The following is a 14,555-nucleotide window of genomic DNA, read 5'->3' as shown; positions in this document are numbered from 1 at the left end:
TTCGGGCATCCACATTATTAGAAACCTAGCTCCGCCCCGCCCACACCACAGGTAATCCGCCTCACCCCACTTGCTACCCTATGCCCCTTACACGAAGGGGGGGGGAGGCTGGTGTTCCCCCCAGGCCCAGGAAATTTCCAGTACTGTTGTATATGAACTTGGTTATATTGGTTAAAGGGCTATATCCTGGACTGCATCTTGCAAAAACTCAAAATGCACAAACCAGTGCATTCTATAGGTTGGATCAATGCAGACGCTGACTTGCGCCTAGGTGCTCCGTACTCACTCCACATCAGGGATGCAACCCAGCCGCATGGCTCTAGCGATCTGCCTCTAGTGTGAGCTGTGGCTCGCCTGCTCCCATAACGTCACACAGTGTATCACTCTTACTATCACCCTCACGCCTTGTCTGTCTCGGACTGAGCCAAACATCCTTGATAGGCCCTCACTCTGGCGCCCCAGAAACGAGGGTTCATATCTCTGTATCAAGAAGGGATGTCAAGGAGAAAGGAATACGCTCTTACCTAGGTTTTTGATAGCGAAATGTTCTGAACGTGCTGCTGTGAGTGAAAACAAAGAAAGAGGACTTGCATCATGATGGCCTCCTGCTGGACAGAGGCAGTAGTCTGAATTCTGCCTGCACTATGAGAGCCTTAACTCCACGAGTAACTCCATCTTCCATGGTGACTTTGGCCACTTGTGAATCTTCCATCGAATCCCCTCCATGTTGATGTTCTTCTGGCGCTTTGGATTAATGCCGCCTCCATCTCCCCGCTGCAGCGGCGCAGGAAATAATGTGCCAATGTGCCGTATGAAATCCAGTGATTGTTTCACTAACACCCTGTTTTCTCTCCAACAGCAAAGGAAAGGTGGTCCCACGCGGCTTACGCTGCCCTCCAAATCTACGGTGAGTGTGTCCTTGTGATGGGGGAATGCTAGCCACCGTAAATGGTGATAGACAAACATAGGTCTGCAATCCAAAAATGAAGGAATGTCTGCGAGGACATTCGAGGAAAACTCCGAAGTCTGGAAAGTTAAGTTTCGAAAGGAATGAAACGTATGGGGGGGAGGCAACGATTAGGTGGTAACACCTTACTCGCCGGAACACAAGCTGCCTCGGGCCTACAGGCCCTTGAGGCGGAACCACCCCAGACCAAACACTCTCAGGACGCCGAGTGCTCACTCAAGAATGTGGCATCCTTACGGATGAGGGATATATCTCACGCCTCGCAAAAAGGAGTATACAGATCCCAAGAAATATTGGTAGTAATAGTTTAAGTTTAAGGTTCTTTTGGGAAGAGGGAAGGAAGTAGGGGGACAGGCTGGACTAGAACACTGAATCAACGACACTCTGCGCAATGGCACCCTGCCTTGCGATGGTAACTGACTCTGGAACAGTCTACACCCATTCTTCAAAGTTGGAGCGGGGAGCGGAGTCCGGGGGTTGTTTGAAATGGATCGTTGGGTTTTAGCGCATGAAGAAATTTCAGAAGCAATAAGTGGTACGTCGCGGTTCATGTATACGATAAATCTTTAATAAACAGATGTTACAAAAAATAAAAGTATGACGTCAGTTGCTCCACAGCGTTAAAGTTCAGGTGAACCATAGAAACTGTGAACAATCCTGTCAAAGGTAATAACGTGCAACCCGCGGATTCTTGTGGCATGAGTGCGCTAGGAAGGGCTGATTAATGGCCTGACCGTAGTGGGCGTGCGCAGTTTGCAGGATAGTTATGTGGGTGAATATTTATAGAGCGCAGCCTCTCACCTCGCAGGAGGCATCTTGGTGCGATAAGTACCCCCTTTCATATCCACCCCAGCCACTTCAGTAGCAGCTCCTTGGGGAACAGAAGACCTTAAGGTGATCACCGTTGAGACCTAATTGTAAAGTAAGAGTTCTGCAGTTTGGCAACCAAAACAGCGAAGGAACTGCCGCCCCATCATTGATATCTAAATTTAGGGGTCACTAATGACTTTGTCGATGCTGATCTTCGTTGTCTCCCTGGTGGGTAGAAAGAAAGACGGCTTTGAGTGAAAAAGGGTCCTTTGTTGTTTAGGGCTTTGTGCGTCAGACGCAATACCTAAAACTCCACCCGTTTCGCCGCGGGGCGGGGGGGCAGCATAAGGCTTTACGTGCGCTAGATGTCTGCCATTTAGATGGAACAGCAGCCTAGCAGCAGCATTCTGCATGCTATGAAGCTTTGCTGGCTCCTTCTTCGGGAGACCCAAGTAGACAGCATTACAGTAGTCCAGGCCACTTGAAACCAAAGCATTGAGAAGCTGATCCTGGCTTCTGATTGCCCCGCTCTGTGTTCTGTCATTTTTGCAGTGTTTCCGTTTGAAGCACTAACTCACCTGTGACAAACACATACTCATAAGCATCCCGCAGCTCAGGGAGCCAGGTGGTCTAGGTATTGTCTCCATTAGTTGATGTATGCAAGCTACACGATGGGCGTCCGCCACATGGAGAGAGCCTCTAGCCGCTAGATTTCCATGTAGCCTCCAGAGGAATATGCTGCACATGGACCAGGCTGGTGGCCCCTAGATTTAATAAACACAACACTTGCACCATAGTGACCCCATAGCTGCACTCTTATCCCACCTCCCTTGGTTCTCTCATCGACAGTCGTTTTTTCGACGGGTGTTTTGCCGAAAAATGATTGCTGAAAAGATGTATCGAAATTGTTTTTTGGGGGGCAGGGTATATAAAGCGTTTTGGGGGTTGGGAACAGAAAAACATAGGTGGAGAAGGGGAAGATCTTGGGGAACCCTCTGACCCCCAAATGAACAAATTAAAATGTCTGATTTTTTTCGGCAATTTTTCCCCCCGAAAAACACCCGTTGAAAAAAACGGTCGTTGATGATATGTCATAGAACCGGTGGTACATAGGTGGCCTGATGCTAGAGCACATTTGATGTATTGATTATGCATAGTACAGCCATTGCATGCACTGTGTCCTGTGCTCACCACGTGTTTCTCTCGGCAGGATGCAGACCTGGCCCGATTGTTAAGCTCGGGGTCCTTCGGCAACCTGGAGAATCTGAGCCTGGCCTTCACCAATGTAACGAGTGCCTGCGCCGAGCACCTCATCAAACTGCCCTCGCTGAAGCAGCTCAACCTCTGGTCCACGCAGGTAGGAATGTGCACAGGGACTGATGGACGGGCCAGCAGGACCTATATAAAACACGTATGATTGGTGTCCGTCCTCGGAGCCCCGCCCTCATCCCGCACATGGTGCAGATCCTGAAAATGGCCCTTGTGACCATACAGCATGTGCAGGCCTTTCATTAGCACCAAACAAGAGCGGTCTCACACCACCGGTTCCCACCCACCTTCAGAGACATCGCCTGGAGGCACTGCGCGTGGAACTATGCCCACCCGACGCTTAGAGCAGTGGCCATGCCCCATACTTGGCGCATGTTCTTCGGGTAAAGCCTGTGTGTGGCGTGGCGGCTCAGGGAACCTGCATCCACTCTTCCACATAGTTCTGGCCAGAGCCCGCACGTGGTCTGCTTGTCCAGCAGAGCGATGCTGAACAGTTTATGGTCCTTTCTTCTAAAACCATTGCATCTATAATGCCATTCCATCGAAACTTTTCCATCGAAACTATTTCCATCTAATGCTTTTTTTTCGTTTTGTTTTAGGGGTCCCCACCCAAACCCCCGTGTTTTACCCTTTAAAATACACCTGAACAAAAATTAAACCTTTACCCCTCAAAAACATGCATTAGATGGACATTTCTTAGATGGAAACATTTCGATGGAATGGTTTTAGATGAATTGACTAGATACCATGCTTGAACAATTCCTAGAGCATGGCCAGATCCTTCCCATGGCGCACCTGCACAGGGATCCTGACCTCAGGACATGCGCATGTCCTAGGGTACAAAGGCCCGCCTCGGCGCAAGAGCCATATGGACAGCATCAGAAGGCGGCTCCTGTTCGGCTCAGATGTTGTTCTGAATGCTATGTTAATGATTAAACAGGCTGAAGCTCACGCCCTGTGAACAAATACAACATGCCCTGCACAGACTGCTGCTTCATAAGCTCCATTTCACTTCAGGAAAAAAATGATGCCCTTCTGATGTGTTTTTTTCAAAAATAGCACACTCTCCTGTGTATCCCTTGTTGCGAAAGAGAGAGGTGATGTAAGTTACACAACAGTGTTTAAAGGTCTCCCTGGACATCCTGGCGTGAGGGCCATGTCACTGTGAAGAAGAATTTAACTCATTTTGCATATTAGTACTAAGTGCCTGAAAAGAGCAGCAAGGGGTATAGGGAGTTCAAGAAGATGCTAGCACGTGGTGTACAAGGAGGCCATTGAGGGCTAAGCAACAGCAAACAGTAAGGAGGGCCTGGGGTTGAGTAAGGAGAGGAAACATTAGCAACCACAGTCCCTGGTGAACAGACCACCAACAAACAAGCTGTTTTGGTGGAGGTAAGACACACTGACTGTCCTAGTTGCAGTGAGTGTGTAGTATCTGGGGTCTTTAATTTCTTAATCCGCAACCTTGTAGGGAATTACTTTTCACTTTAGATGAAATGGGGGAGACGCACAGGTGCATTCTGGGAGGGAACCTTGATTTGCAATCCTCTGTCTGTGTCCTGATTTGTCCAGGATGGGGCTTTACCTGGATCCAATATTATTGTTAATGTTTGTGCTCCTCCTTCTCCCTGCACACCCATCTGCAAAGTGTCTGGTTATTTGTATTGTATGCTTACCAGTGCACCCTTGGCTAAAAGAGAGGGTGACAGTAAACAGTCTGTTGAGCAAAAGTCTTTACATTCTGGCTGATTCCTCCCTGCTTACTAATTTGTGTTTTTCTCCCTCGCATTCCCTGAAGTTTGGAGATGCTGGTTTGCGGGTTTTGTCTGAACACCTCACCGCGCTTCAGGTGCTCAATCTGTGCGAGACGCCCGTCACGGATGTTGGCCTTGTTGCACTCAGCTGTAAGAATTTATTTTGCTCATTTCTAAGTTTGAAACCTGCCATGCTGTACTTTGTTTTTGCACTCTTGCTCCATTTCTCCCACACCTGCACCTCTTTTTCTGGCAGTCCTACCTAAGGAGGCAAAACCTTTAACGTTTTCTAGGGAGAGTACAGGGTCAGAATAAATGTACCCAACAGGAGGCGATTCAGTGGTCACTTCGGTTTACTACCATTATATTGCCTTCCAGTCTCGGGAGGATAGTTCAGGGGCAACGTGCTCGCCTTGGAAGCAAGACGACACAGAGCAGCACAGGTTCGATCCCCGGTCCGCGTGTTGAAACCTCTGGGTATTCAGCGCGTTATAAATAAACGAGCATATCATATCTTATCTTCAAGCCACCCCATGTTGTAGCGCATCAGTTCTTCGGCCCCAATATTCTGCAGCAACTTGACTTTCTGCCACTTATATTTTCTGACCCTTTCTGCCTGGTCTCTCTCCATTCCAGCCTCTGGCCCGTCTGTTCTCAGACCTTTTCATACTGTAGCCCTCATTCGCTGTGCCTCCACCTACTGACCCTACTGTTCTCTGTCCGCTCCAATCCGGGGCCATGCTATTCCCTGACCCCCTCACCCCCCCTTTTCTCTGACCCTTTCAATCCATCTCACATGTGCCCCTGTTGCTCCTAGTTGCTCCCATTTGTAGCCTGTACCTTCTCTGGTCCTTGTACCTTTCTTATAATTAACCCGTACATTTTCTGGCAATTTCATTCACTCCCCGTTTCACTTTCCATGGTATTATCTAGCCCCTTCGTTTTCTGTCCCTTTTCATTTTGTGGTACTTTCCTTTTTTGTCCTTGCCCTCCTGTTTTTCCTCACCAATATGATTTTGCTTTGATTATTGAACACTGTATTTTGTGATTTGTGTTTTCTTCTGGTAATTGTGCATTGTACATCAGAAGCCGACAAAACGCAGAAACCAATGCATACCTTTCTCCACCAGTGCATCCTGTGACGTAGGCCTGCCTCACTCCTGCCTGTTAGCAGGGATTGCTAGCATATTGAATGCAGCCTGCATCTTTCATCAAATGACTTTCCCTACCTCTTTCGAGGTAGTGGATACTTACTAGCAGCAATAGATGGCGCTTCCCGCGGCGGCAGTATGCCAGGGTGCTGCAGTAACGCCTGCAGCCCGTTCCTTGCTTTGAGAAGACTGTGTGATGCTAAACGGCGAAATAACGGTACTACAGGCATTTACACATCTCTATCCACAATGAAGATTGTCTCCTGGTCCATTTCCTCTATTTTGGGATCGTTTCCATGGGATTTACAAATGGTAGGACGCGTGGATGGGATACACCTTGCAGGGCCGGCCTTAGGGCAGGGTGGGCCGGGCGACCGCCCGGGGCCTCATGCCCCCCAGGGCACCATTAGCCCCCTGCCACGCCAGCTCAACTGAGTCTATCAAGGGCTCCCACGTGCTTGCGTAGTGGAAGAACGCGCGGCAGGTGCTCTTTTGTTATTAAATGCAGCTGCGGATGCATTTAATAACAATAAGGGGCTGGTGCTTTACATCAGCACCCTATTCAGATGATTACCTCCCCACTACGACGCGGGAGCGAGGCGGTTTTCATTGGAATAGAGCACTCGTGCATTAGCATGAGCGTCCTATTCCAGTGATTAACTACCTACCAGGCGCCAGAGCGTGGAGTTAGAAAAATAAATTGGCGCTCCTGCCCCCGTTCCCCTGTTGACCAGGTGCGCACGGGCAGGTAGGGGGCACCAATATGGTCAGGGCGCTGCTGCCGCTAAGGCCGGCCCTTACACTAGGGCCTGTTCCAGCACTCTGAAGTGGCCCTCGTAAGAACCGGCAATTATTTTGACTACTGCAACACGTCAGTTATAAAGGCTTACCTTCCACTGCCCGGATCTCGTCTGATGCTCCACAACCAAAGAGTAAATGCTGGCCTCTATTTCGCAGGTGCAATCTCTTATGATTGTCTTGGGCCAAATGAGGCTTGGATGCTTCTTAATCTTTTTACGTATATTTAATTGTCAGAAGTCATGTACGTTCTCCAGCAATGCATTTTTTCATGGATTAACATATTGTTTAAACATCCCCCATCGCCAGGATGGGAATCCTCTGTACTATTAAGCTGTTTCATAGAAATACCAAAAAAAAATGCATTCATTTTATTGTTGCATTAGAGTTGTTTCTGGCATTTACCCGTTGGCAGTGCCTCCCTTAGCTCCACCCCTGGAAACCGTCTTCAGATTCTTTACTGCATGTTTAGAGTTTGGAGTCCTCTCCAAAGTTCCTCACTTAACTCTGATTTCTTGTAGAATCGCCATCTTTCAGCTTCGCTTTTCACAACGTTTGAAAGATGCAGATACGTACTTTAATATTTTAGGCTAAGGAAGTTCTTGCACTCATTTGTTGCTCCACTACTGGGGACATAAGTTCACCTGCGTTGCTCCAGGGTTGAGCACAGTGAAGTGTCACTCCCTTCCACCCCAACGATGACTGACACCAAGACCAAAAACAGCCTGTTCAAAACCTGTTTCACTTGTAAAATGAAAAACATGTATGTGGAAAACTAACACCAGGAATTACTTTGTCTTCATCCAGATAATAATCTGGATTCCTGCCTCTACTCCCTGCATTCTGACCAGGCGCAAGTGGAGGACGACTGTGTGGCTTGTCGGGAGAGGGTGCAGCGCACGCGGACCAACCAACGCAAGCGCCTGAACGAGTGGCTGCAGGCCAAGGCCCCTCCTCTGGGTGGTTCCCGGCAGCATGCCTCCCCTGCCCAGAAGACGAAAGCTGAGCGGTCTTCTAAAACCTTTGAGGGCACCCCTGCGGCGGGGGGGCCCAACATAAAGCTAAACACTGCAAGTCCACTGCCTCCGTGAGCGCCGTTGCGACGGGCTCCTCAGCAGCCAGGGCAAGTTCAGTGTCTCCAGCACCTTCGACCATGAGCCAATGCTCAAGTTCTTCAAAGAAGAGGAAGTTGGACCATCCGGGTAAGCTTTTGGAGAAGACCCAGACTGGCCTGACAGAAAAGGCCAAGGGGGAGCAGGGCCCTGACTGGCCAGGAACACGAAAGCCCAGGTGCATCAGACGAGGGCCCACACTTCCATCAAAGTAGTAGCGGCGTTCCTCGCGAAGGCTACGGGGGCATATTCGCAGGACACGGCCCCGAAGGTGAGGGTATCCCTGCCTGCCAGGAGGGAGTCGTCCTTCCAGCTCATTGAAAAGACGCCGGAGAAGATAATGCACATCATATCACTGAAACCGTCTTCCTTTGGTGGCAGAGGAGGGGGGGGGCACAGTAGTCCTTCAGAGCACGGACATTTCCTCAGAGGAAGAGCTCACCAGCCTCCCGGTCCTCCAGGAGGAGGGATGCGTCAAGAGCAGCCCTACGGGAAGGATCCCGATGAGGGCGACGACAAAGGTGACGGCGAGGAGACCGACGAGGAGCAACAGGGCGATGATGACGGAGCAGACCAGCCTAAGCTACAAACGCCCTGGTCCCCTTCGCCTCCACCCTAGCAGCCTCCTGGGGATATCTCAGCAGACCTTCTGACGGCTCTGCATACCCTGTGCTCGGAAATCCAGACAAGGATGCCTAAGCTACAAACGCCCTGGTCCCCTTCGCCTCCACCCTAGCAGCCTCCTGGGGATATCTCAGCAGACCTTCTGACGGCTCTGCATACCCTGTGCTCGGAAATCCAGACAAGGATGCCCCTTGCGCCGGTGGCCCCACCCGCAGTGCCAAGGCCATCAGAGGAACCACCATCCAAGAGTAGGAGAGTTCACACTCTTCTGCCTTTTCACCCCTCACCTCCCTCTTCCCACCCGAGGGATGACACAGAAACGGACATGGCGATGACGGGCACTGACACGGATGACGATGGCGGCCTGGGGGATCTCCCGTCTCCACCGACCAGATCATCACCGCCTGACGAGATTGGCTTATTCCACGCCATGATCTCAGGGCCTCAGAGCTGTTTCTTCTCGTCCTGGAGGAGAAGAAGAAAGAGGATTTCCTTTACCAGCGCCAGGAGGTGAAGAGGACGACTGTGCTGTCGATCCCGTTACTGGATGACATTTGGGACGAGGGGTTGTCCATCATGAAGAATCGCTCAGGCGAAGAGGGATCGCTACGAAAAGAAATACAGAGTGCTGGACTCGGCGCCCAAATGCTTATGGTGGTCCCAGTCGTCTCCGGACTCTGTGGTTTCGGCGGCAGCCAGTGAGAAGTCTTCAGGCTCATCCTTGTCAGCAGCCCCCCCCCCCCCCGGACGGTGAGGGGAAGAAGTTGGATGCCATGGGGCGAAGAGTGATCATGTCGGCGGCGATGACCATCAAGGCCGCTAACGTCCTTGCCATTGTGGCGTGTTACGACAGGGAACTTTGGTTCAAGATGGCCCCCCTCCTGGACTTCCTTCTCGACGACAAGAGGGCTGAAGCGTTGGAGATTCTACAGTAAGGCGAGGTGTCTTCGGACCACACCATTACAGTGGCCACGGACATTGCCGATACGGGATACCACCAAATGGGCAACAGCATTTGCCTTTGTCTGCGAGGCTGGCTGAGGGCCACTAATTTCCGCCAGGATGTTCAGTCGAGGGTGTTGGACATGCCCTTCAACGGGGACAATTTGTTTGGAAAGACTGTGGACGAGTCTTTCCAGGCCATCAAAGTGGACACTGAGAAGGCTCGTGCCTACGGCACGCTTCAACGACAACTCCCAAAGTTCCTCTAAAGGCTTCAGTGGGGGTGCCTCATCCTACCGTCAGCCCTCCAGCTCATCGGCCCAGGAGACCTATCGGGGCCGCGCCAAGTCTGGAGGTGGACGTCGCCACCAAAGCCCCCAAGGCGGTGCTTGGATGTCAAAACAAGATTGAACCGGCTGTGGAGTCGGGCCCCCACCCATACACCCCAGTGGGAGACCGGCTGGCGAACTTCATCAGCGTGTGGAAGACAATCTCCACCGACCGTCGGGTGCTCTCGCCCACAGACACAACCTAGAGTACCAACGGAAGTGTCCACGGATACCACCAGTGGCCGGTCAGGAAAACCATTTCTCTCAGCTGCTGCTGGAGGTAAGGGCCATATTAAGAAAGGGGGCGATCAAGCTCGTCCCAAAGAGGCTCTGGGGCTCAGGAGTGTACTCTTGTTATTTCCACATCAGAAAGAGGCGGTTGGAGGCCCATTTTGGACCTCTGCTGTCTGAACAAGTACATCAAGTCCCAAAAGTTTCGATGGTTACTCTTCAGCACGTGCTAGGACAGCTGGAAGAGGGGGATTTTCTATCGTCGCTGGACTTGGAAGATGCCTATTTTCACATGGCCATACACAAGGGACACCGCAAGTAGCTATGCTTCGTGGTTAAAGGCTAACATTACCGGTTCAAGGCCCTTCCCTTCGGGTTGAAGTCGGCGCGATGAGTGTTCACCAAATACCTGGCCCTGGTGGCAGCGCAGTTGCATCTATGAGGGATCCACGTGTACCTGTACCTGGACGACTCTCTCATCCGGGTGAACTTTAAGGACATTGCTGTCGACCACACGACGAAGACAGTCCAACTCTTGACGGACTTGGGGTTCATCGCAGGACACTGTTTCTGGGAGTCAACACAGTGTTGTGCCTTTCATCTCCTTTGGAGGAGAGGATCACAGCCATCCTGGGCAAGGTACAACAGCTGTTGGCCCTGAAGGTCGCAAGGGTGAGGTCCATCAAGTCCGTACTCTGCATGATGTTGTCATGCATATACCTCATTCGGCTGTGCAGGCTACGGATGTGTCCGCTGCAGGAGTTCCTCGACGCCCATTGGACACAAGTGGCAGGGAGCTTTGAGGACAAGATCACACTCGATGAGGGTTTCCGTCGAGCGATACTGGGGTGGGGAGTGCACGCACATCTGTCCACGGCATGGATTTCCAGACCCCACCTCATCAGGAGATGCTCACGACAGACGCCTCCCTGGAAAGATGGGGAGCGCACTCCAGAAGTCTTCATGCAAGAGAACTGTGGCAATCGGATGAGAAGTTGTTGCACATCAACGTGTTGGAGCTGCGGGCTGTGTTTTCGGCCCTGAAGTTCTTCCTTCTGTCCCTCAAGGGCAAGGTGGTATGGGTCTTCACGGACAACACACCACGGTGTTCTACATCTGGAAGCAGGGGGTGATCCAGATCCCCACCGCTCTCCAAAGAGGCGCAGGACCTTTTGCACTGGGCCATAGCCGAGGGGATGTGCCTCATCCCGTTTCTTCTAGCAGGAGTGAAGAACACTATCGCCGACTCTCTCAGCAGGGAGTTACGCTCTTGCCACAAGTGGGAACTTCGGCAGGACCAAGTGGATCACGTGTTTCGCAGATGGTGCAATCCCCGGATTGATCTGTTTGCGACGGCGACGAACACCAAGTGTGAATGGTTCGCCAGCAGGTTTCCCCAACCGGGGAGCATGTGGGACACATTCTCTTTCCCCTGGGATGGCCTGTTCTCTGTATGCGTTCCCTGCGTTGCCGTTGCTTCTTCGACTAGTCAATCAATTCAGACGGGCCCGGTTCCAGATGATCCTTGTCACACCAGCGTGGCCAAGACAGATATGGTACCCAGACCTTCTGGACATGTCAGCGTCCCCTCCAGTCAAGCTTCCGGCAGTCTTCTCGCCAGGGAAGGAGGTGCGATTCTGCACCACTACCCAGGATCCCTGAACCTGAAGGCCTGGCTCCTGCAGCACTAGAGTTTGGGGGCTACGATCTCCCAGCGGATTGTAACGAGGTGCTCACCAAGGCCAGAGCTTCATCTACCCTCAAATGCTATGGGCACAAGTGGAAGAGGTTCGCCGTTTGGTACCATACACAGAAGATTGACCCTCTACGAGTCACTGCTCCGCAGGTGCTTCCATATTTGTTGTTGTTGGCCAAGGCAGGACTGGCCCATGCTTCCATCAAAGTTCATCTGGTGGCTATTTCCCACTACACCACATCTCCTGGACGATCATCCTTATGGCCGCATCGTTTGGTCAAGGAGTTCGTCCAAGGACTATTTTGCTTGTTCCTGCCGGTGAAGGCTATGTTCTATGTGGACCGCACAAAGAGTTTCCGGAAGACGTTGCAACTTTTTGTGAACTTTGGCCCTGTGAACCATCGGAAGTCCCTCTCCAAGGCTTCCATTTTCAGGTTACTCTCCGGCTGCATCACCTATATTCACTGGTTGGAAAAACCGACCGTTGGCTGGCCGTCCGATAGCCTACTCGACCAGAGCAATCACTGCAACTACGGCGTTCCTGTCTGGTGTGCCTCTGCTTGACATCTGCAGGGCTGCTAAGTGGAGGTCGACGCACAACTTCACAAGTTCTACTGCATCGACAGGGATTCCAGGGAGGAGTCCAGAGTCGGCCAAGCAGTGCTACGCAACCTGTTCGCTTGAAGGTGAGCCTGGTGAGGAGGTAAGAGATGCTTAATGTTGAGCCTTGCCACCTCCTGTGGTTGTGCGTGTGTGTACTGCTATGTTTTGTGTGTACTGCTATGTTTTCTTTATTCATGAGCAGGTGAATCCATGCCGGACCCCATGCTGGAGAAGGAACAAGTTACTTACCTGTAACTGTTGTTTTCCAGCATGGATTCACATGTGAACCCTCCCGCCTACCCCTCTGCGGCTCTTCTCCTGGTCCTACTGCCACTTTTCGTGGTACCAAATCCGAAGATGACTGCCAGAGGAGGGGCATCGGTAGAGGGCAGTCATTGGCTGGGGGCAGTATGACCCAGAGATTGGTTGTTAGGAGAAAGACAGTTCAGAAAGGAAACTGAAACTGATTTTTTTCTTTGCCGAGGAGATTCCCAGCCTGACGACGGGGAATATTCATGAGCATGTGAATCCATGTCAGACCTATGCTGGAGAACAACAGTTACAGTTAAGTAACTTGTTCCTTCATCAACAAAACACACATTGTGGTAGCTGTCAGCGACAATATCTTTGTCCAGGAAGCTCACTTTGTTGACGACCTGTCGGCAACATCCTCATCGATGACTACTGTCATGGAAAAATGGATACTGACTGTTCCGGTGGATTGGTGAACAATTCATTAGTAAAAAACAAATAGCAGGAAAGCAGCAAACCAACAACAGTACGAAGCTTCCATGCACCGTTCTCTTATGCCCAAAGGAACCCAAGCAGTTTAATGGAAGGGGAGGCCCAGGAAGGGAATCGTACTGATGTTAAAAGTGGAGAACAAAGCCCCACTGTACATGTTTTTGGTACAGCATGAAGTGATACAATTAGCTGAGCTGAATATGCTTCTCAGAGGTTCATGCTCCTTGGAGGTTCAGTCACGGTTTGAGCCTGGCGAACACGCTTACAGTATGATAACTTCTGTCTGCTAGAGACGCTTTTCCTAAGAAAGCAGGAGCCTAAACCACGCTTACCTATGCCAAAAGGGAAACCACTCAGAAGAAAGAGAAATGAAGGCAAGCATAACACCCTATGCGAAATGCCTTAGTTGCAAGGACATGCAAAATAAAGCCTAAAGCCTCACCTTGCACTGTCAAGAAACATTTCTTTGAACATGGCAGTTTGTAGTACCTACTCAATATTACAATGTAGCAGTGTGCTAGAGGAGCACATAACATTTTCAATTCCAGATTTCCACCGACATTTCCCTCATATGAGACCTTCATTCCGGTCTCACCGTATACATTTGTAGGGGCACAAACATCATATCCAGGCATATCAAGACATATTATTTCTTCAGTTGAATGACAGTAAAGTAATTGGGCAGCCTGAGAGACTTCAGAGCAGGTGGATAATAGATCACTTACAAGCCATCATCAGACAGGACAAACGTGGAATTATTACTAGCCCTATAAGTAAGATCTGACCAATAGATGCACCCAGAGGTCCTAGTAGACCTTCAATCCAAAAACCAAATTTCCAGGAAGCCTCCAGACTAGTGTGAAGAAGGCTTACAGTTTGGTGAATGTGGGTAACTGGGTATGAAAGTACAGAGCTTGCTTTTCACGATTGTGCAGACGTCTGCTTGTGAGGCTAGGACGATGTCTAAAGCCATACGGTTCTAAGCACCAGGGTTCGGGTGGCTACTTGTTCTCTGGATAATAGACAAGGAGGCAAATCACATCGGACAAATGGGTGCTTTGCTTGTGGATTAAGGCCACACCCTCAAGTTTCTTGAGCAGCCCCCTACATCTCCTTTTGTCAACAACCGGAAAATCACCTTCAGGCTTGCTTCAATTCGAAGTATTGTCTCTCCTGTGGAGCTCATCTTTTGCTCTCAATGGAATCTGGCCATCCACTCGCACTACTGCCTATTCCGCAAGAAGTTGGGAGGATGTAGAGCCATCTTTGAGCTATGCTATCTCAACAAGTTCCTCCACTCCCAATAATTTCAATTGAAATTATCAATTAGTCACGCTGCATAAAATCCTCGAAGAGTTAACAGAGGGAGACTTTCTATCGTCACTGGACTTGAAGGACGCCTATTTTCATGTCCCCATTCCCCACCCTCATTGCAAGTGTTTGTGCTTCATTGTGGCCAACTGCCACTATCAATTCAAGGTCCTCCCCTTTACACTCAAGTCCACCCCAAGATTGTTTACAAAAT

The 14,555-nt window shown here is 50.5% G+C and overlaps 1 protein-coding gene across 4 annotated transcripts in view; it reads left to right on the top strand.

Moving 5' to 3' along the window:
* Positions 1–14,555, top strand: part of CMIP (c-Maf inducing protein) — a 726,603-nt gene that overhangs the window by 690,109 nt on the left and 21,939 nt on the right. For all 4 annotated transcript variants that reach the window (XM_069638399.1, XM_069638414.1, XM_069638407.1 and 1 more), the window contains 3 exons: positions 860–907; positions 2,988–3,134; positions 4,845–4,950. In XM_069638399.1, the coding sequence (XP_069494500.1) occupies positions 860–907; positions 2,988–3,134; positions 4,845–4,950 (301 nt within the window). The remainder of the gene's footprint in view (positions 1–859; positions 908–2,987; positions 3,135–4,844; positions 4,951–14,555) is intronic.

Source organism: Ambystoma mexicanum, chromosome 1q (genome assembly GCF_040938575.1).
Source record: "Ambystoma mexicanum isolate Mex_15411 chromosome 1q, UKY_AmexF1_1, whole genome shotgun sequence".
Classification (NCBI taxonomy): domain Eukaryota; kingdom Metazoa; phylum Chordata; class Amphibia; order Caudata; family Ambystomatidae; genus Ambystoma; species Ambystoma mexicanum.
The sequence above is the reverse complement of the archived record's forward strand: the minus strand, read 5'-3'. Positions and strand labels throughout refer to the sequence as shown.